Source organism: Hypanus sabinus, chromosome 12 (genome assembly GCF_030144855.1).
Source record: "Hypanus sabinus isolate sHypSab1 chromosome 12, sHypSab1.hap1, whole genome shotgun sequence".
Taxonomy (NCBI): Eukaryota; Metazoa; Chordata; class Chondrichthyes; order Myliobatiformes; family Dasyatidae; genus Hypanus; species Hypanus sabinus.
In genome coordinates, this window is record NC_082717.1 from 105,029,787 (window position 1) to 105,052,489 (window position 22,703).

The following is a 22,703-nucleotide window of genomic DNA, read 5'->3' on the forward strand; positions in this document are numbered from 1 at the left end:
GTTAGGTTTGCGGTAAAGGGGCAGTCGAAAATGGCTGCGATATCGCCCAGAATGCTCCGCGCGAGAGAAACAGCCCAATTGCCCGCGGAGCCAGCCAGTGCGCGGCGACCGACCCAGGACGGTGGTGACGTAACGTCGGTGCGGGGGGTGAGGTCTCCCGCCGCGGGTGATGCGACGTACACATGCGCGGATCCGCCGCAGGTAAGGAGCCGCCGTTCCGCGCTGGCGAGGTGTCCGGTGTCCGGTCACGGCCCGGGGGGCGGGGCGGGGCGGGGCGGCGCCGCTGTCAGACACCGGCGTCTGGCGGTGGGCGTCGGTGCCGACGGTAGCGCGGAGGCGATGAGACGGGGGGGGGGAGGCGGCGGCGGAGTAACGGGGGCGATTTGAGCATTGGCCGAAGCGCGGAGCGTGACATTGCGGCCCACTGAGGCTGCAGTGGCGCCGGACACGGTCTGTCAGGTCAGAGTCCAGGGAGGAATCCGCTGCTCGGCTGTCCAACTTGCCGTAACGGCAGGCCATTATACTCGAGATTGAATACCAGCGGCGATTACAATGTACACGGAGATATCTACAATAAAAACAGAAGGGCAAGTCAGTCAGCATCCAAGCAGATGCAATCAGAGTTGACCAGCTTCCATCGAAAATGCGAAACGTAACTTTTAGTCTCCTCACAGATGTGACCTGATCTATTGTCTGTTCCCAGTATTTACTGTTTTTAATTTAAATCCATGGTGTTCGGTAAACAACAGTGTCGGAGGGTAGATTGCTGCTTGCGGCGGTAACATCGGAGCACGACATTGTGGAGGTGATGGTGTAATTCTCCAGCCGTCGTTCGTGATCATCACTGTAATGGTAATAATAATTATGCCGAAATAATATCTGCAATTGGTATCATCCCAAAGTCACTACACAATAGGATCAAGCGATTAGGCGTACACGGCAATATTTATGTAAATCGCCAGAAAGCGACAGAACACCACTGGAATAGTCTGAAAGTTCCCAGCGATTGAGAAATGAGCGTGGTTTGCTATACCTGTACCAGCCTGAGCTGAGGAAGAAAATGAAAACAATAATAATGCTATTAGTATTTGTGCTACAGGTTCAATGCAAATATTTTTATTGGAAGAAGTTGCAAAACGTGTTTCTTTTGAGCAGGATTTTCTTAAGTAAATTGACCGTGATGCATAAAAGCCAGATTACTGTGAGCCCTGCATAAATTTCACATTGGTTCAAGTGATGTGAACAATTCCAGTTCTATAAATCTTGTGACAAATAAAAATGGTTCAAATATTGATTTTCATTGCAGCATGCCACCAGCAATTACGCATGCAAAATGTATTGCCAGCTCTTCCTTAATATTGGGATAGTATGTGACTGAATCCGGCAGGGAATTCACCGCCATCCCAGAGTTTTATTTTTCAGTCCTATTACATTCTGATGTACTGTATTTTACAAGTGGAATATAATATGAGAAAATTCATAAATCAGAGGAGGCACAAAGGGACTTGGGAGTCCTCATGCAGGATTCCCTAAATGTTATCTTGCAGGTTAAGTGGGTGGCAAGGAAGGCAAATGCACTGTTTGCATTCATTTTGAGACAACTAGAATATAAGAGCAAAGGATGTAATGCTGGAACTTTATAAGGCATTGGTCAGACTGCCCTTGGGGTATTGTGAGCAGTGTGGGGGCTCTTATCTATGACAGCATGGGCTGGCATTGGAGAGGGTCCAAAGGAGGTTCACGAGAATGATTCCAGGAATGGAAGGGTTAACACATGTGGAGTGTTTGTTGGCTCTTGGCCTGTACTCACTGGAGTTTAAAAGAATGAGGGAGTATCTCATTGAAACCTATCAAATATTGGAAGGTCTAGATAGGATGGATGTGGAGAGGAAGTTTCCGATAATGGGGGAGTTTAGGACCAGAGAGCACAGCCTCAGAACAGAAGGAAGTCCCTTTAATACAGAGATGAGGAAGAATTTCATTAGGTAAAGGGTGGTGAATTTGTGGAATTCATTGCCACAGACGTTGTGGAAGCCAAGTAATTGGGTGTATTTAAAGTAGAGCAAGGGAAGGAGAAGAGGAGTCCAGTAGTGATAGGGGATTCCATATTTAGAGGAGTGGACATGAGATTCTATGGATGCATTAGAGACACCCAGATGAGCCAGAGATGTCTCTGATTGGGTCCACAACATCCTAAAGGGGGAGGGTGAGCAGCCTGATGTCTTGGTACATATTGGCACCAATGACATAGGTAGGAAAAGGGGCAGGGAGTAGAGAGAATTTAGGGAGCTAGCTGAAAAGCAGGACCTCCAGTGTAGTAATCTCTGGGTTTCTGCCAGTGAGAGTAAGAGAAGAATGATTTGCCAGATGAATGTGTGGCTAAGGAACTGGTGCAGGGGGTGGGGTTTCAGATTTCTGACCTATACAAAAAGAACGAGTACGCCTGAACCAGAGAGGGAACCAATACCTTTTGCTGGAACTGTTGGGGAGGGTTTCAACTAATTTGGCAGGGGTATGGGAAACTGGGTGATGGGGATATTTCACCCCGCAGTTTGAGAGAGAGAAGCTAAAGTCAGATTTAGACTGAAAAGAATTACAGAGAGTGGAGCTGGCCAAAGTCGATTGGAAAGACACACTAGCAGAGATGACAACAGAACAGCAATGGCTGGAGTTTCTGGGAGCAAACTGCAAGGCTAATGTTGTTCCATTTTTTAAGAAAGGCTTGAGGAATCTGCCAGGAAATTATAGGCTGGTGAGCCTGACATCAGTAATCCTCTGGCACCTCGCTCATAGCTAAGGATGTTTTAAAATCTCTGCTAGGGCACCTGCAATTTCTGCACTAGCATCTCAGGGTGTCTGAGGGAACACATTTTCAGACCCAGGGGATTTATCCAACAGCAAACATGTCCTTTGTAATCTGTATAGGGTTCATGACCTTGCTGCTGCTTTGCTCTGTGTCCGGCCCCAGAGTAACTACAGATGCAAAAAAAAAATCCATCTAAGATCTCCCACATTTCTTTCAGCTCCTCGCATAGATTACTAATTTGATCTTCCACAGGACCAGTTTTGCCTCTTGCTATCCTTTTGCTCTTAATATACCTGCAGAGGCCCTGAGGATTCTCCTTCACCTTTTCTGCTCGAACAACCTCATGCCTTTTTTAAGCCCTTTGATTTCCCTCTTAAGTGTTCTCTTGCAGTTCCTTTGCTGTACCTCTTTTGTCCTTGTCTGCCTATACCTGCTATGCATCTCCTTCTTTTTCTTCAGGACCTCAATATCTCTTGAAAACTAAGGTTGCCTAAGCCCAATGTCCTTGCCTTTAATTCTGACGGGGACATACAAATTCTGTACTCTCAAAATTTCACTTTTGAAGGCCCCCCACTTACCAAGTAGACCTTTGCCAGAAAACAGCCTGTTCCAATCCACACTTGACAAATCCTTTCTGATATCATCAAAATTGGCCTATCCCAGACGTATCCTTTTCCATAATTACCTTGAAACTGTTGGCAGTATGATCTCAAGATGCAAAGTGTTTCTCTACATAGACTTCTGTTACTTGCCCTGTCCCATTCTGTAATAGGAGATCTAGTATTGCATTCTCTCTAGTTGGGACTTCCTAGTACTGATTAAGGAAATTTTCCTGAACATATTTGACAAGCCCTTTCCTATCCAGCCCTTGTACGGTATGGGATTTCCAGTCAATATGTGGAAAGTTAAAATTACCTGCTATGCTATACAGTGTGTGATCTCTCTACAAATTTGCTTCTGTAAATCTGATGGACTGTTGGGTGGTCTATAATATAATCCTATTCATATCGCCGTGCCTTTCTTATTCTTCAGTTCTATTCATAAAGCCTCGCTGGATGAGCTCTCCAATCTGTACAGACTGAGCACTGCTGTGGTATTTTCCCTGATGAGTAACACCTTTAATCCCTCCTGCTCTATCACATCAAAAACAGTGGAACCCCAGAACATAGTTTTGCTGGTCCTGCCCCTCCTGCGGCCAAGTCTCACTAATGGCGACAATATCATAATTCCACGTGCTGATCCTACAGTGCTCCTTGCATTGAAATAAACGCAGCCCAGAACGTTAGTCCCACCATGCTCGACCTTTCAATTCTTGACGTTGTATGTAGGCTTAACAACATCTTTCTCCACAACCGCTCTACTGTTTGTTCTGGTGCTCTGGTGACCATCCCCCTCTAGCAACTCCAGTGTAAACTCCACTGTACAGCGCCAGCAAATCCTCCCGCATGGATATTAGTTCCTCTCCAGTTCAAGTGCAAAGCATCTCCTCTGTACAGGTCCCACCTTCCCTGCAAGAGAGCCCAATGATCCAAATATCTGAAGCCCTCCTTATTTTATCAACTCCTTAGCAATGTGTTATACTGTGTGATCATAATATTTTTGGCCTCACTAGCATGTAGCAACAGTAGCAAACTTGAGATCATAATCCTGGAGGTCATGTCCTCTCACTCCCTGAACTCACTTTGCATGACCTCATCACCCATCCTACCCATGTCACTGATACTGACATGGACCATGACCTCTGTCTGGCTGCTCACCTGCCTACTTAAGAATGCTGTGGACTCAATCTGAGATATCCCTGTCCCTGACACCCAGGAGGCAACCAACCATCCAGGAATCTCATTTTCCTCCATTGAACCTCCTTTCTGTTCTTTAACCGGTGAAGCCCCTATTGTTACAAGTCACCACTTCTCCCCCCTTTCCTTCTGAGCTACAAAGCCACACTCGATGCCAGAGACCCAATTGCTCTGGCTTTCCTCTGCTAGGTCATCCAGCCAATTGCATCTGAAACGGTGTATCTGTTGTTGAAAGGAATGTCTGCAGGAGTATTCTGCACTGGCTGCCCATCCCCTTTTGCCCTCCTGACAGTCACCCAGTCTCCTGAGTCCTGCACCTCAGGTGCAAATGCCTCCCAGTATGTACTGTCTGTTAACCCCTCAGCTTCCCAAGTGATCCAGAGTTCATCCAGTTCCCGCTCCAACTCCTTAACGTGGGGTGTTAGAAGCTGCAGCTGGATCACTTCGTGCATATGTAGTCGGAAGGGACCCTGCCTTCCCAAATCTTGCAAGAGGAGCATTTCAGTATCCTACCTGCTCTAAATGTGTAATAAGAAAGAATAATTACTTGCCTTCTCACACAATGATTGCTTTGCTGAAACCTAACTTCTTTCATTGGTCCTTGCCAAGTGTAGTTGTGCGCAATCCGGTGTTTCCTCGGGGCTGAGCTGTGCAGAATATGGCTGCTGTAACAACATTTAATCTGATCTGTTCAACACAAAGTGAAAGGTAGTGGATGCCTGTTACTTGGGACACATCTGGACCAGTACATTTTGGCCAAATTAAGTGGCTGTCCCAATTAGCTGAGTTTGTGGAGAAGGGAGGGGTGGGAAAGGGGACAAAAATATGGGACTGGAGGAGGATTTGAAGGAAAGATAATGGTAATGTGTGGGTTAAGGTGCTGAGGATGATCTTAAATTGGAAAATTCAGTGTTTTCTCTATTGGGTTGTAGACTGCCAGGGTCTCTGTTTTGTATTGGGCCTCATCCTGGCATTGGGGAAGGCCAAGGAGAGGCAGGTTGGTGTGGGAGTGGGAAGAGGAGTTGAAATGGCATACAATTGGGAGCTCTGAGTGGCCATTGCGGACAGAGTGCAGCTTCTCTGTGAATTGGTCACCTCATCTATACTGTCCATGCAGATCAATGTTTTTTTCTCTTGGAAGGGCTGTTGAGGTCCCTGGAGGGTGGTGAGGGAGGTGGTGTAAGACAAGTGTTGCATCTCCTGTGGTTGCAGGCTAGAATGTCAAGGAAGGGTGAGCAGACCAGGGAGTAGTCCCTACAGAAGGTGGAAAAGGGTTTCCGAAAGGTGGGATCTCTTTGTAGCTGGCGAAATGAAAAAGGGGGCGTCGATGTTTGACTTCCCTTTCAGCAGAAGGAAAACCTGGATGTTGGTTGCTGAAGGATTAGAAGCTGTTGTAGGAGTGCAGGGGAAGCGACGACAACAGCAGAACAGAAATCTTGTGTTTCTTAAAAGATGAGAAAGACTAAAACGTGAAAGGCTAGCAACATGAAAAGAGCAATGGAGAAAGCAGTAAAAACGAAAGCAAAAGTGAGGGGGCTGATCTTGAGTGCGCAGGTGATGCTGCAGGGAAGGTTCTATTTGGAGAGTTACTTACTGCCCGTTACGCTGCTGGTGCTTAGGGCAGCAGTGAAGGTCCTCCATCTTTATTGCTGTTTCTGTAACAATTTTTTTGACCAGTCAGGGTTGTTTGCCCTGTGCTGAACCCCCAATTCTTGGCATGGGTGACCCTACCTGGAATCAAAGTAGAAGGCACTGACTCCAGCCAACAAAGCTCTCCGGGTTATTGAGGCACACAAGCCTCCAAACCCTACGACAAGGTTGTGGTCCTCTTGGAGGTAAACTTGGAAAGAAGATTTAATGGTGAGATCATTATTTCACTTTCAGTTATGATGATTGGGCTAACGGGCAGATAACAACATACAAAAAATTGGCTTTGGAGTCCCTTGAGGCTGCACCTCTTTAGTCATTAAACCTTAATGACATCTTGGTGTGCTACATTGTCCCCCTTGCCTGCCCCACATATTCTCCAATTTCTTTGGTATTTAAAACTCCACAATCTCACCTTTTTCTATACTCAATGAGCAAGTATCTGCAGTTCACTGAGGGTGAAAATGATAAAGGTTTATAGTTCCGTTTTCGGAAAATCTATTCTCGTGGCAAATTGTTCCAACGAGCCTGTTGGAGTTTCCCTTTGGTGGAGGGGTGAAGAACTGGGGACACGCTTTGAAGGGCACTCAGCAAAGGAGTTATAAGTGGGGGGGGGAACAGCAAGATGGTAAATACTGAAGGGCACTGCCAGGGTAGTCTTGGAGGGTGGTTCATGCTGCCTATCTTTATTGCAGGTGTCCCCTGCCTTTAGATTCAGTCTGTCCATTAGTTTGATGAATCCTTCTTTTTGCTACTCTGTGGTTGTTTGCAAAGGACCCCTTCAAGGCTACCTGTATTATTTATGGTCTATTCTGTGAAGGCTTCAGGTTCATTGTGCACACTGAATAGCTGTGTATTTACACTATCCCCATTCAACCCTACTGTGTGCGTTACCAGTCTGCTTGTTTAACAGGTGCTTTGTGAGATCAACCGCAGTCTCCTTAAGTGAAACAGTAGAAAGACCTGAAGCCATCATATTTGTTTGCAGCCATAAACTCCATTCCTTTGCCAGTTCATTTTTCTTCTCCTTTACTGCATGAAGAAGAGGGCACTATTTTATAATCTTGATGGCCTGTTTGTACCCTTTAACCTTTCTGTCACAAAGACAATTGTGGGTCTCTGTTTTCAGAATTCTCATTACGAGTTCTGTTACTACGATCATAGACAGTACACTATCTTTTACTTTTCAATCTGATACAAAAGACTTTTGCCCATATCCTGATGTTCATCACACGTCACTCAGTTCCCCTCTCATTCTCCAAAATCTCTAAATTAAAACGGGTCTGTTCAAATACACAGTACTGTGCAAAAGTCTTAGGCGAATATCGTATATAGCTAGGATGCCTAAGGTCTTTGCTCAGTATTGTATTTGTCAATGTGAATGGGAGAGCTTTTGTAAATCAGCAGGAGCAAAGAAAGTTGTGAAATTATGTTCTTTTTGTGGAACAGTACAGTGCAATAAATAAAAATTACTACAGTACTGTTCAAAGGTCTTAGTCACTTTAGCTATATATGTGTCTAAGACACATATATGCACAGTACTGCATTTCTGACCTATCTGTGGATGTCTGTAATGTCTCTAGACATGTAACTCTTCATTTTCAACTTTTATCTTCTGCTTTTCCTTGGTTGTTCCAGTAGTAGTAGTAGCCATGCCTTAAGGTACCTCTTCTTAATCGTGGATTTTCCCTCTTAAACGTTAACTCCACTTCTGCTTTGAAGAGCTTCCTTACAATTTTGAGACAGCTGTTGTCCACTTTTCAGGTAACTTTTATTCTGCTACTGTGAAGCCCTTTGAGATTATTTTCCATGTAACGGCTACTTGTAGAAGCACCCGATCTGTTGCTTATTTTTATTTGGTTGGGAGAGGGTTTTTGCCGCAAAATTTTAACTTGACCATGACAAAGTTCATGTGAAGCGCAGAATCAGATATCGCTGTGATGGTTGTATGCTCTAGTATCAATTGTTTGGTGACAATAAAAGTAAAGTAAAATATAGATCTTAAGCTGCAAGTCTTTCTTTGTTGGAATGAGAAAGACCACAATCTTTTAGCCAGTACTGCAATCAACTCCAAATTCAGATAGTGACCAAGCTGCTGACCTTCCAAATCCTTCCATGTGGGTCTTCAAGGTGGCCTGGAGCACAAGTTGTAGAGCTGCTGCCTCTCTGCTTTAGTAATCCATGTTCAATCCTGCCCCCTCCTCGCTGTGACTGCATGCTTTTCCTCTGGGTGCTCCCATGTAACAATTACAGCACGGAAACAGGCCATCTCAGCCCTTCTAGTCCGTGCCAAACGCTTACTCTCACCTAGTCCCACCGACCTGCACTCAGCCCATAACCCTTCATTCCTTTCCTGTCCATATACCTATCACATTTTACTTTAAATGACAATACCAAACCTGCCTCTACCACTTCTACTGGAAGCTTGTTCCACACAGCTACCACTCTCTGAGTAAAGAAATTCCCCCTCGTGTTACCCTTAAACTTTTGCCTCCTAACTCTCAACTCATGTCCTCTTGTTTGAATCTCCCCCACTCTCAATGGAAAAAGCCTATCCACATCAACTCTATCTATCCCCCTCATAATTTTAAATACCTCTATCAAGTCCCCCCTCAACCTTCTACGCTCCAAAGAATAAAGACCTAACTTGTTCAACCTTTCTCTGTAACTTAGGTGCTGAAACCCAGGTAACATTCTAGTAAGTCTTCTCTGTACTCTCTCTGTTTTGTTGACATCTTTCCTATAATTCGGTGACCAGAACTGCACACAATACTCCAAATTTGGCCTTACCAATGCCTTGTACAATTTTAACATTACATCCTAACTCCTATACTCAATGCTCTGATTTATAAAGGAGAGCATACCAAAAGCTTTCTTCACCACCCTATCCACATGAGATAGATAGATCCCCACAGATCCACAGGGAACTATGCACCATTATTCCTAGCTCACTCTGTTACTCTGCATTCTTCAATGCCCTACTGTTTACCATGTATGTCCTATTTTGATTAGTCATACCAAAATGTAGCACCTCACACTTATCAGCATTGAACTCCATCTGCCATCTTTCAGCCCACTCTTCTAATTGGCTTAAATCTCTCTGCAGGCTTTGAAAACCTACTTCATTATCCACAACGCCACCTATCTTAGTATCATCTGTAGACTTACTAATCCAATTTACCATCCCATCATCCAGATCATTAATGTATATGACAAACAACATTGGACCCAATACAGATCCCTGAGGCACACCAGCCTCCAACCTGACAAAGTTATCCACCACTACTCTCTGGCATCTCCCATTCAGCCACTGTTGAATCCATTTTACTACTTCAATATTAATACCTAACGATTGAATCTTCCTAACTAACCTTCTGTGTGGAACTTTGTCAAAGGCCTTACTGAAGTCCACATAGACAACATCCACTGATTTACCCTCGTCAGCTTTCCTCGTAACCTCTTCAAAAAATTCAATAAGATTTGTCAAACATGACCTTCCATGCACAAATTCATGTTGACTGTTCCTAATCAGACCCTGTCTATCCAGATAATTATATATACCATCTCTAAGTATACTTTCCATTAATTTACCCACCACTGACGTCAAACTGACAGGCTAATAATTGCTAGGTTTACTCTTAGAACCCTTTTTAAACAATGGAACAACATGAGCAATACGCCAATCCTCCGGCACCATCCTTGTTTCTAATGACATTTGAAATGTTTCTGTCACAGCCCCTCCTATTTCAACACTAACTTACCACCCCCCCCCCCCAAGTTTCCTAAAAATGCGCTGGTTGGTAGGTTAATTTAGTGGTGTAATTCACTGTTTTATTTCCTGTCTTTTATGTTGCCTGGAATTGCCTTGCTCTCCCTTTTGTTGTTTACCCAACCGTTATATTCTTGTGATGCACAAACTTCCTATCTCAGGAAAGCTGATTCTTTGTTAAACCGGATATTTTACAAGTATTTCTGTAACAAATCATATGAAAAGATAACACACAATCATTTTAATACTCTAATCTTCCTCAGGTTTCTTGCAGTGACATGTAACAAATTAATATTTAAACCACTTTTTAAAATGGTCTTTACATTATAAATACATGCTGGTATTTATGTGTGAATGTACATTTAATTCCATATCTGTCCTTCTGACTTTATTTTAAGATAATTTTTATTCTTAATTATCATTGAATGTGTTTATTTGTTGCGTGTAAATGTATATGGCGAATAAACTTGATTCAGTATCTTTGATGAGAGTGCAAGATAGTTCTGGAGGACCAGTAACTGTAATTGGTTTGTCTAGGCTAAAGGTAGGGAGATATAAAATGTGGGGATACTTGTCCGATGTAAATGTAATGAAATGTATAACATGTGCTAGATGGAACTCTGCATTGAATTACTGCCTTTAGCCACAGGTTGTCGGATCCTGCAGGACTGGGCAGCAGCATCAGGAGCTAACAAGGGAATCACTTCCCGTGTTAAACCAAAACAAAAGCAGCATTTGGGGGTCAGCCAGCGAGCCAGATGTACAAAGTAATAAGACCATAGTTGTGAGGATACATTGACATTTAGGTTCCTGTAGGAATATCAGAAGTGATGGAGCACGGGTGAGGAAAAAGCATGAGTAGAAAGAAAAAAACTGTTTTAAAAAAAGGCAGGTGTCCAGCCAGATCTTTCAACTATTGGAGACAAGGAAGGAGGCTGAGGGATTAGGCAAGTTGAATAAAGAAGTCACAGAGATTGAGAGGTACAGACTGAAAATATTTGTCAAAGGAATAAATTACACTAGATTAGTGGTCGCCAACCCTTCGATCACGATCGACTGGTCGATCTTTGAGACTCCCCCAGTAGATCCCGAAAAAAACATCAAAAATAAATACACAAATACTGTTGAGAGATTGTTTCCGGGTTGCGGGGTTTTAGTTCCGTTCTTTCTGCTCAGTGCGCATGCATGTAGCTCCCCGCACGATACACAGTGTAATTCAACATGTATAAACAAGCTGGGATGAACTTAGCAGATCGGGCAGCATCCGTTGAAATGAGCGGTCAACCTGCTGACTGCTGAGTTCATCCAGCTTGTTTGTACGTGTTGATTTGACCACACCATCTGCAATGTACTTTGTGTTTACACAGTGTAATTCAGTGGTCCCCAACCACCGGGCCGCGAGGAAACGATACGAGTCAGCTGCACCTTTCCTCATTCCCTGTCACGCCCACTGTTGAACTTGAATGCACGCGAGGTCATCAGTTGCCTAAACGCAGTGATACCCTTGCACCAGGGATCACTGGTTCGCCTCGGGCGGCCGGCGAGAACCGCCGATGCTACTGGCCCGGAGCACGGCCGGCGGGAAGAGCTGTTGCTACCGGCTTGGAGTGCGGACAGATGGGCGCCGCCTCTAAACCTGTTCACCACACCGAATGTTCGTGGAGAACCCGGTGCTAAAATATTCGCAGACGATCTAATTCAGGCTCAGGGTTCCGTAAGTATCAGAGCAGCTACCTCGCTGCGATGTACTGAAACAAACTTTTGTCGGCTGATAGACCCTACAAGAGGGGGGCGGGCGGGTGCCCTGTTGCACTCCTCACTCGGTCGCTCTCTCTGGACTGGAACCGCCGCGGCTCCGGCACAGGGACCTCCCACCCTGACCTTGTCCTCTCACCCCACCCACGACCAGCCGCACCTGGCCAGGGCGTCTGGCGGCTGGTGGGCAGAGGCTGTCTGATGAGGCAATTAAGCTCTCAAAACTGCTTCGGTACCCTGAGTCCAAGCACCCAGCACTTAAAGACAAACTCGTTGAGTTTTTTGAGCGGAAAAAGCGTGAGCAAGCGGGACAAGTGTCGGGAGCCGCTAAAACTTATTTGCGGAATAGACTAGACATAAGGAACCTGCTTCGAGTATCGCTATCTTCTGGTCGTGTTTAACACCCCCCCCCCCACACCCCTGTTGGCTAGTCGGCAAGAATATTGTCAATATTAAACCGGTCTGCGGTGCTAAAATGGGCGGGTATCCCTGGTGTTTATACATTATTTCTACTTCCGGGCTGCGGAGCTTTACTTCCGGTCTCTTCTGCCCCGGTGCGTGTGTGTGTGTAACTGATCGATCTGGGGGCCGATCTCGCCTTTGACTATGGCCGAGGTAGGGGATCTTGAGCTTAAAAAGGTTGGTGACCACTACACTATATGATAATGAGAATTGAACATTGTGAAGAATGGGGGCAAGCACTAGAGGAGCGAAAGGCTAAACGAGTCTGCAAAGCGTTTCAGATACTATGTGAGAAGACTGGATTATCTCTGGTAAAACAGGAGGAAAAAACTATGAAGAGAGATCACACATTGTAGTTGGAGAGTAGAGAGCCCCTCAGGAGTGGTTACAATAACATGACGCTCTAGGATCTATTAGGCTAAAGAAATGTTTTGCAGTCCGATGTCAACAAGGTGAGTGATTGGCAAATAGGACCTTTCATTGACAATAAAGTGGTTTTAAAAAGGGGTTGTAGAATGGGTACCGGTTCTTTAAAGAAAAGAATTAGAATGCTGTACAAAAATGACTAGATATTGAAATGAAGTGATTGTTCAAAAGAGATTTTAGTGAAGTGTGATGAATAGAAAATGAATGAGAATACATGGAACATGTAGAAGAAAGTGAGAACAGAGTGTGATGAATGAATATCAAAACTAAGAATTTAAAAATAAAAGACAATTGTTAAGTATGTTGGATGCAGGAGAAAAGATGGAATTGACAGTTTTCAAAAGCGAGCAGGGTCTGTCGGGGAGCAGAATTCATTGAGAGAGTTTGCGTGGCAGCTTTCCAAAGCAAAGGGGACTTTTTGCAGGGCAGGAGGGCGTTAAGGTTAATGGTCACTTAATAGCAAGGGCCAATAAAAAGAAGTGAGATGTAAGCAGATGGCCACAAAGCAGCCATTGTTGGAGTGGGACAGGGTTAGAGTGAGAGACTTTGGTGCAACAGGCTTCAGCAAGAACAGACAGAGTCTGTAAGTAAGTTTCTAGCAATTTTTCTTTCTTTGTCTATTAGTATATAGCAACAGTACTGTGCAAAAGTCTTAGGCACATATATATACATTTGTATATAGCTAGAATGCCCAAGCATTGTGTACATTACAGTAGTAATTTTATGCATTGCACCATATTGCTGTCACAAAAAAAAACAGAATTTCATGATAAAACTGATTCTGATATGGGTCTCTATTGTGGATCAAGAGTGGGAAGGGGACAGGGAGAGAGGAATCATGGTTGGGAAAAGGGGAAGGGAATGTGAAGCTCCGGAGGATATTCTGAAATGATCCAGTAAACTAATTGTTTGGAATTACATGACCTTGCCTGCTCTCTCACAGCTGGGTGTGTTTGTACCTGGATCTCTGAACAGTAGCAAAGATGTGAGCTACTATTTCCAACGGGAGATAGAAAATACAAGTCAAACGGGCAATGTTACAATAGTCATGGGGGATTTCGATATGCAAATAGATTGGGAAAATTATGTAGCTGCTGGATCTCAAGTGATGGAATTTATAGAATGTCCATGAGATAGGTTTTTAGAGCAGGTTCTGGTTGAGCTCACTAAGGAAAAGGCAATTCCGGATTGGGTGTTGTGTAATGAACCACATTTGATTCAGGAGCTTAAGATAAAGGAACCCTTAGGGGATAGTGATCATAATGTTGATGACACAAAGAGTTGGGGCTGTGGATAGTGTGGAGGGCTGTCAGAGGTTACAGCGGGATGTTGATAGGATGCAAAACTGGGCTGACAAGGACACTCAAAGCTGCTGCACAGGTTGACTGTTGTTGAGAAGGTATACAGTATATTGGCTTTCATCAACCATGTGATTGAGTTTAAGAGCTGAGAGGCAATGTTACAGCTACATAGGTCCCTGGTCAGACCCCACTTAGAGTACTGTGTTCAGTTCTGATCACCTCACTACAGGAAGGGTGTGGAGACCATAGAAAGGGTGCAGAGGAGATTTACAAGGATGTCGCCTGGATTGGGGAGCTTGCCTTATGAGAAAAGGTTGAGTGAACTTGGCCTTTTCTCCTTGGAGGGACAGAGGATGAGATGTGACCTGATAGAGGTGTATAACATAATGAGAGGCATTGATCATGTGGATAGTCAGAGGCTTTTCCCTAGGGCTGAAATGGTTGCTACAAGAAGACACAGGTTTAAGGTGCCTGGGAACAGGTACAGAGGAGATGTCTGGGATAAGTTTTTTTTTACACAGAGAGTGGTGAGTGCATAGAATGGTCTGCCGGCAACGGTGGTGGAGGTGGATATGATAGGGTCTTTTAATAGACTGCTGGATAGGTACATGGAGCTTAGAAAAATAGAGGGCTATGCATAACCTTAGATAATGTCTAAATAAGTACATGTTTGGCACAGCATTGTGGGCCGAAGGGCCTGCATTGTGCTGTAAGTTTTCTATGCTTCTATAATATAACACCGTTCACCCTGCAATTTGAGAGGGAGAGGTTCAAGTTAGATGTTTCAGTATTACAGTGGAATAAGGAGAATTACAGAGGCACGAGAGACTTGCTGGCCAAAGTTGATTGGAAGATGACATTAGAAAGGATGAGAATGGTACCACAATTGCTGGTGTTTCTGGAAGCAATTTGGAAGAAGAAGAATATTTTAAAGGAAAGATGATGCAACTGTGAGTGATGAAGAAAGTCAAAGACACTACAAAAGCAAAATGGAGGGCATATAATTTAACAAAAATTAGTGGGAAGTTAAAGGATTAGGAAGCTTTTGAAAACCAATAGAAGGCAACAAAAAAGCCTTAAGTTGCCAAAGATATAAAAGAAAATACCAGAAGTTTTTTTCAGATGTGTAAAGAGTTTAAGAGAGGTGAGAGTGGGTATTGGACCACTGGTAAATGATGTTGCAGAGGTAGTAATGGGGGACAAAAATGGCAGATGAACTTAGTAGGTATTTTGTGTCTGTGTTCACCATGGAAAACACTAGCAGTTTGCCAGAAATTTGAGAGTGTCAGGGGGCAGAAGTGAGTGCAGTTGCTATACTAAGGAGAAGGTGCTTGCAAAGCTGAAAGGTCTGAAAGTAGGTAAGTCACCTGGACCAGATGTACTGAAAGAGGTGGCTGAAAATATTGTGGAGGTATCAGTAGTGATCTTTCAAAAATCAGTAGATTCTGGAATGGTTCTGGAGCGGAAGTAAAGAGGCCTTTTCTGACTGGCTGTTGTTGTCTGATGGTGTTCCACTGAGGACAGTGTTGGGACCACTTCTTTTTATGTTGTATGGGAGTGATTTGAGTGATGGAATTGATAGCTTTGTGGCCAGTTTGCGGACGATACGAAGATAGGTGGAGAGGCAGATGGTATTAAGGAAGCTGAATAATTTAAACAGATTATGAAAATGAAGTGGCAGATGGAATATAATACAGGGAAGTGTATGGTCATGCACTTTTGTGGAAGGAATAAAGACATAGACTATGTTCTAACCAGAGAGGAGATTAAAAATTTACGGGTGCAAAGGGACTTGGGAATCCTTGTGCAGGATTCCTTGAAGGTTAACCTGCAGGTTGAGTCAGTGTTAAGGAAAGCAAATGTAATGTTCACATTCACTTTGAGAGGACTAGAATATAAGAGCAAGAATGTAATGCTGAGGGTTTATAAGTCATTGGTCAGACCCCACTTGGAGCATTGTGAGCAGTGTTCTGCCCCTTATCTAAGAAAAAATGGGTTGGCATTGGAGAGGGCCCAGAAGAGGTTCATGAGAATAATTCTGGGAATGAAAGGGTTAACTTATATTGTGTGTTTGCTGGTTTTGTGTTGCTGGAGTTTAGAAGAATCAATAGTAGTTTCAAATAGATTTTAGAAGCCTTAGTGTAGAGTACAAGGTCATCCCTTTGAAACGAGATGAGGAGGAATTTCTTCAGTCCCTGGGTGGTGAATCTGTGGAATTCTTTGTACAGACAACTGTGGATGCCAGGTATATATTTAAAGTGGAGCTTGGTAAGTTCTTGATTAGTTAGAATGTCAAAGGTTTTGGGGAGAAAGTAGGAAATGGGGTTGAAAGGGATAATAAAACAGCCATGATGGAATGGCAGAGCGGCCTCGATGGGCCCGAAGGCCTAATTCTGCTTTTATGTCTTGTGGTCCTATGATGGTGAATATTAAAGGTTGAACGTATATTGATGAGAATACAATCGATACTTTGGAATTCAAACTTTAAAGTACCATGTTATAGAGAAGATAATCCTGAACGATTAAGTAAAATGAGATTTATCATCATAGTAGGCTGAAAGGGGGAGGATAGTGAGATCAAGTCAGCTGCATCTAAGATTTCCGTTGAAAAGGGGTAGAAATACCCTATCACACCTTTTAAGGACTATTAACATTTTTTAATTCTGTTAGAAAAATTATTAACAATTTCACTTGAAACTGGAGTTTTTCCCAGAGGCTTTTGAAATTGCAGCTATCAAAATGGCAAATGTTGATAGTGCTGTACCAGCCAACTACAGGCTGATATCAAATCCTCCCTTCCTGCAAAAGATCCTTGAGAAAGTCATTTTCAACCATCTCACCAACTTTCTGAATGAGAACAATAATCTAGAAACATTCAGTCATGTTTTAGAGCAAACCAGCCCTCACTAAAATTGCCAGTGACCTTAGGATCAGCACTGATGCCGAGAGGGTCTCAGTTCTAATTCTCTTCGATTCAAGTCTGCATTTGACACAATTGACCATGACATTCTCCTAGATCACCTTGAGAACTGGGTTGGCCTCTCTGGTAGGTAGTGCCCTTAATTGGTTTCATTTTTATATCTCAAAGAGAAAATGTTTTGTCTGACTTGGAGGTGAATTTTGTTGCTCAGAGAAGCTGCCTTGATCCCCTATGCCTCCTTATACATGCTCCCCTCTGGAGACATAATTAGCGAACATAAACCTGATTTCCAGTTACACAGATCACACACAATTCTCTCTCTCAGTTGCACCTGATCATGATAACACCCTTTCTCCTCTGATTTCTGTGTGGTTGCAATAAACAAATTGATGAGCATTAATTTCTTAAAACTAAATGAAGATCAAAGTGAAATACTTCCAGTTGGCTCCAAAGACAAAGGAGATAAACTTCTTGATAAATTTGGGACTTGGCCCCCCTTGTAAAATTAGGAGCCTAGGTCTTATCCTTGATTTGGATTTCAATTTTAAATCCCACGTAAGTGACCAGAGCAGCATTTCTACACGTAAGAAATAGGTACATCTGTTTCCATCACATAATGATGCTGAAAATGAATTCACGCCTTTATATCGATAGACTAGATTGCTGCGATACACTTTTTACTGCCTTCCAAAGCAAACTATTGACAAACTTCAACTCATTCAGAATGCCACTGCTAGACTTTTAACTAAAACCACAATGAGGGAGCATATCACTCCCATCCTAATTACTCTGCATTGCTTCCTGTATCTTTTACAACTGACTTTAAAGTTCTCTTGTTTTTAAAGGTCTCACTGGTCTGGGAGTGGAGTACATCACAGAATTGCTTTAGTTTTATAGTCCTGTTCGAAGTCTCAGGTCGTCTTCTGACCGTCTCTTAAATTTAAACAATCTCCCTCAAAAGAATTTTAGTAGGTCAGCTTTTTTTTTAAACTACACTCCCAAACTGTGCAGCTCAATACTATAAGGGATAAAGATTCAGTTGGAAGTTTTAAACATCAGCTCAAAACTTATTTATTTAGCTTTGCTTTTAACTAGCATTATTTTATATTTTATTTTTATGTTTGCATTTTATACAATTGCAAAGAATTTTGTATTAAAGGTGCTCTACAAACATATTATTATAAACAATGTCTTGGGATTGTTGAATGTTCAGTAACAAGCGAGGATAAGTGTCCAATGTATAGAGCAATTTTCTTATAATGCTCCAAGATAACCCATATCATTAGTTGCCCAAAGATTCATGGTGGAATCATTTTGGAATCTTCAATTCCATCGGACAACAAATTTTATTGGAAGTGTTGCTTCCTCAGATTTTTTTTGTGGTTACAATAGACCACTTGAGCCAAGCACAAATAGACTGCTTGTATCACCTAGGAATTTGGAGAAAAGAAAAATGAACTTTTATTGAACGTAATGCATCTAATTGTATAATGGTGCTGACGCTTTGCAGTAGTTCAACTGAGCTAAAAATCTTTTGTTGATAATTTTTCTTTGTAATCAGTGTCAGTGCTTAGGTGTCCAACAGTAATCACTGATGGATTCCAGTTGCCCTGATACCATTTCTCCACAACCATAATGTCCTGGTGAAACCATTCACCGTGCCCGTCACTGACAACACCAAGATTTGCAGGGAAGAAGTCTAAATGGGAATGCAGAAAATGAACCTTCAGTGACATATCTTCCAAGATGGCAGCGCGACGCAGCTTGCAGCGGCCACTCCGGAACTGATTATCTGTTATTTGTGAAGTGGGGTGCCGTGCGCAATCATAATTGATTGAAGACGGAAGTGAAAGCACGGAGAAACATCGGGAATTGCTGCTGCTGCTGTGAGGTTCGGGACTCTGCTGGAAAGAACAGGCCCCCAGACCTCGGGGTCGCGTTGCTGATGGCCGTTGGCGGGGACGCCTTAATACACTCGGCAGAGGATGGTGCTCGGAGAAGCTGTGCCGGAGGGGATGGTCGTCGGCTCGGAGGTTCAACAGACTCGGAGGTTCGACGGACTCAGGTCACTTTCGGTGTGTGCTGTGTCTGCAAGGCTGGTTTCGACGGAGCTTCCATTGTGTGCTGCATCTGCAAGGCTGTCGGGCGGCGCTGTCGAAGTCCATAGCGGGGGTATTCCCTTCTGACGCCGGTGTGGATGGCGAGTCTGTCGGGACCCTGGGGACTTGTGGAAACAGTGTGGTGATTTCTTTTGAGCTTACAGTCCTTTACCATCTTGGACTATTTTTACTTTGCCCATAGTCTGTTTTTTTTTTATCAATTATGCTATTGTTTGCACTGTTGTAACTATATGTTGTAATTATGTGGTTTTGTGCAGGTCTTGTAGCTTTAGTTTTTGTCTTGTTTTTGTCTGGTGGATTTTGGAGCTCCTTTCCAGGGAACGTGTCAGACGGTAGCGTGATATTAATACGCAGCATCCTCTCCGGACTCTGGATCCCAAAATCCATAGGATACACCCAAAAGTATTCAGGAAGCAAAATCTTTATTGTCCAGTGTTTTGCTCATAATTGAAAAAATTAGAAACAACGAATATGGCTTTCAGAAAGGAATAGTGTCAGTGTTTAAAATTTGAATTCTATTCTGAGATAACTTCCATTTACCATTCTCACTGATTTTTGTCTGTGACTCAAGGAAATGGTATCCATTTTTGCACGTGATATCAAAATAGATAAAATAAATAAGCAATAGTAATAGGTTAAGAACACTCAAACCCTATTTGCAGATTAATTAAAATGATCTAAACATTATGTAAGATAATATCATACTGAAATGGACAAGAATGTTAAATTTAAAGTGGAGCTATGTGTTGTATTGAAGACCCATACTCAATGTTTTAAGAACACCTTGTCTCCCCCCCCCCCCCCCCCGCCCCATCTTCAGATTTTTAAACGATCTTTAAAGAAAACTTTTGGCACATTGGCCTTCGTAAATCGGAGCAGTCAGTACAGGAGAAGTTGTGTTGAAGATGTTCATGAGGCCTAATTTGGAGGATTGTGCGTGGTTTTGGTCATCTACCTGCAGGAAAGATGTACATAAGGTTGAAAGAGTATGCAAACAATGTACAAGGATGTTACCAGGTCTGGAGGACCTGAGTTAAGAGGAAAGATTGAATAGGTTAGGACTTTGTTCCTTGGAACGGAGAAGAGTGATAGAGGTATACAAAATTATGAGGGGTAAAGGTAGGGTAGATGTAAGCAGGCATTTTCCACTGAGGTCAGGTGGGACCTGAGGACCTGAGGTCATGTGTTAAGGGTGAAAGGTGAAAAGTTTAAGGGGAACATGTGGAGAAATTTCTTCATTCAAAGGGTTGTGAGAGTGTGGAACGAGCTGCCAGTGCAAGTAGTGCATGTAAACTTGATTTCAATGATTAAGGGAAGTTTCGATAGTTACATGGATAGTAGTGGTACAGAGGGCTGTGGCCTCAGTGCAGGTCAATGGGAGATGGTTCGGCGTGGACTAGGTGGGCTGAATGGCCTGTTTCTGTGTTGTACTTTTTTGTGACTCTATAAACCCAATTAATGCTATCATATTATTTGTTTTTTGCAGTATTTTTTTAACTTATGGTAATTTTTAATGTATTGCACTGTACTGCTGCCACAAAACAATAAATTTCGCAATGTGTCTGTGATAATCTTGATTCTGACTGAGTCTGATTTGCAGACATTTATATAGATGGGTGAGCGTGCAAGGATCTGGCAGATGCAGTACAGTACATGGTATGTGGTGTGGTATGGTAATGTGAAATATTGGAAGGAAAAATAGAAAATCAGATTCTTATTGAAATGGTGAAAGCAGTCTGCTGTGCAGAGAGACTTGGGAGCACTTGTGCACGAATTCCAAAATGCTGGTTTGTAGATTCAGCAGCTTATTCAAGATTGTTCAGTTGATTGTTTGAAGTAATTTCCAGTATACAAGTGTAAAGAATGAAATAATTGTTGCTCCGAATCCGATGCGGCATATAACAACACAAGAAGAAGAAAGGGAAAATGTAATAAATATAAATATATAAAATAGCTTATATACATTTATTGTATGTACATAATTTGATGCCAGTGTCTGTACGTAAGGTGACTCTGACTGGAAGTTACTGATTGTTGGTGGGTTACGGATGGAGCCTGACTGCTTGGGAAAAGTAACAGCTTCTGAGTCTAAAAGTAACAGCTTTTGGTTCTACGTATAATTCTCCGTAACTTCCGCCACCTCCAACGGGATCCCACTACCAAGCACATCTTCTCCCCCCTCCTTCTGCTTTCCGCAGGGATCGCTCCCTACGCGACTCCCTTATCCACTCGTCCCTCCCATCCCTTCCCACCGATCTCCCTCCTGGCACTTATCCTTGTAAGTGGAACAAGTGCTACACCTGCCCTCACACATCCTCCCTCACCACCATTCAGGGCCACAGACAGTCCTTCCAGGTGAGGCGACACTTCACCTGTGAGTTGGCTGGTGTGGTATACTGCGTCCGGTGCTCCCAGTGTGGCCTTCTATATATTGGTGAGACCTGATGCAGACTGAGAAACTGTTTCGCTGAACACCTACGCTCGGTCCGCCAAAGAAAGCAGGATCTCCCAGTGGCCACACATTTTAATTCCACGTCCCATTCCCATTCTGATATGTCTATCCATGGCCTCCTCTACTGTTAAAATGAATCCACACTCAGGTTGGAGGAACAACACCTTATATACCGGCTGGGTAGCCTCCAACCTGATGGCATGAACATTGACTTCTCTAACTTCTGTTAATGCCCCTCCTCCCCTTCTTACCCTATCCCTGACATATTTGCCTGTTCTCCATCTCTCTCTGGTGCTTCCCACCCCACTTCTTTCTCCTGAGGCCTCCTGTCCCATAATCCTTTCCCTTCTCCGGCTCTGTATCACTTTCGCCAATCACCTTTCCAGCTCTTGGCTTCATCCCACCCCCTCCGGTCTTCTCCTATCATTTCGCATTCCCCCCCCCCCACTACTTTCAAATCTCTTACCATCTTTCCTTTCAGTTAGACCTGATGAAGGGTCTCGGCCCGAAACGTCGACAGTGCTTCTCCTTATAGATGCTGCCTGGCCTGCTGTGTTCCACCAGCATTTTGTGTGTGTTGTTTGAGCTTTTGGTCCTGGTGTAGATGCTGCGTAGCCTCCCTCCCTAATGGGAAGCAGACAGCCAGTCCATGAGCAGGGTGGCTGATATTGCTGGCCTTTTTCTAGCACCTTTCTAAATATATATCCTCAATGGTGGGTGGGCTGGTGCTGGTGATGCATTAGGCAGATTTGACAACCCATTGTAGAGCCTTTCTGCCCCCCGCAGTTCAGCTTCCATATCAAGCAGTGCTGCAGCTCTCTACTGTGCATCTGTGGAAGTGCAATCTGAGAATTGATGTGCAGAGTCCAGCTCTCTCCAGCCTCCTCAGAAAGCAGAGGCTTTGGTGAGCTTTCCTGACTGTGTGGGATGTGCTCTGGGACCAGGGGAGGTTGTGTGAGGTGTGGACTCCCAGGAGTTTGAAATTGTTCACAGTTCCCGCTGCTGTGCTGCCGATGCAAAGAGGTGCATGAGTGATACGAGTTCCCCTGAAGTCAGTAACCATCTCCTTTGTCTTGTTGACATTTAGGAAGAGGTTATTTTCCTGTCACCAGGCCTCGGGCTCTTCCTCCTCCTCTCTGTTGGTGCTAAGCCCCACCACTTATAACATTGCCGAGCTTGACAACTTATCCAGAAATAAATGGAATATTGATCTTTATTGGTAAAGGAATTGAACTTAAGAGCAGAGAGG

The 22,703-nt window shown here is 43.6% G+C and overlaps 1 protein-coding gene across 2 annotated transcripts in view; it reads left to right on the forward strand.

Annotated features, from left to right (window-relative positions):
- Positions 1 to 62: 62 nt before the first annotated feature.
- Positions 63 to 22,703, forward strand: part of LOC132403220 (zinc finger protein OZF-like) — a 46,658-nt gene continuing 24,017 nt past the window's right edge. Inside the window, exon 1 of one of the 2 annotated variants that reach the window (XM_059986622.1) lies at positions 63 to 201. In XM_059986622.1, coding sequence (XP_059842605.1) covers positions 183 to 201 — 19 coding nt within the window. In that variant the 5' untranslated portion in view covers positions 63 to 182. Of the gene's footprint in view, positions 202 to 363; positions 853 to 22,703 lie in introns of those variants that run through there. The other variant, XM_059986624.1, reaches the window with a different exon arrangement.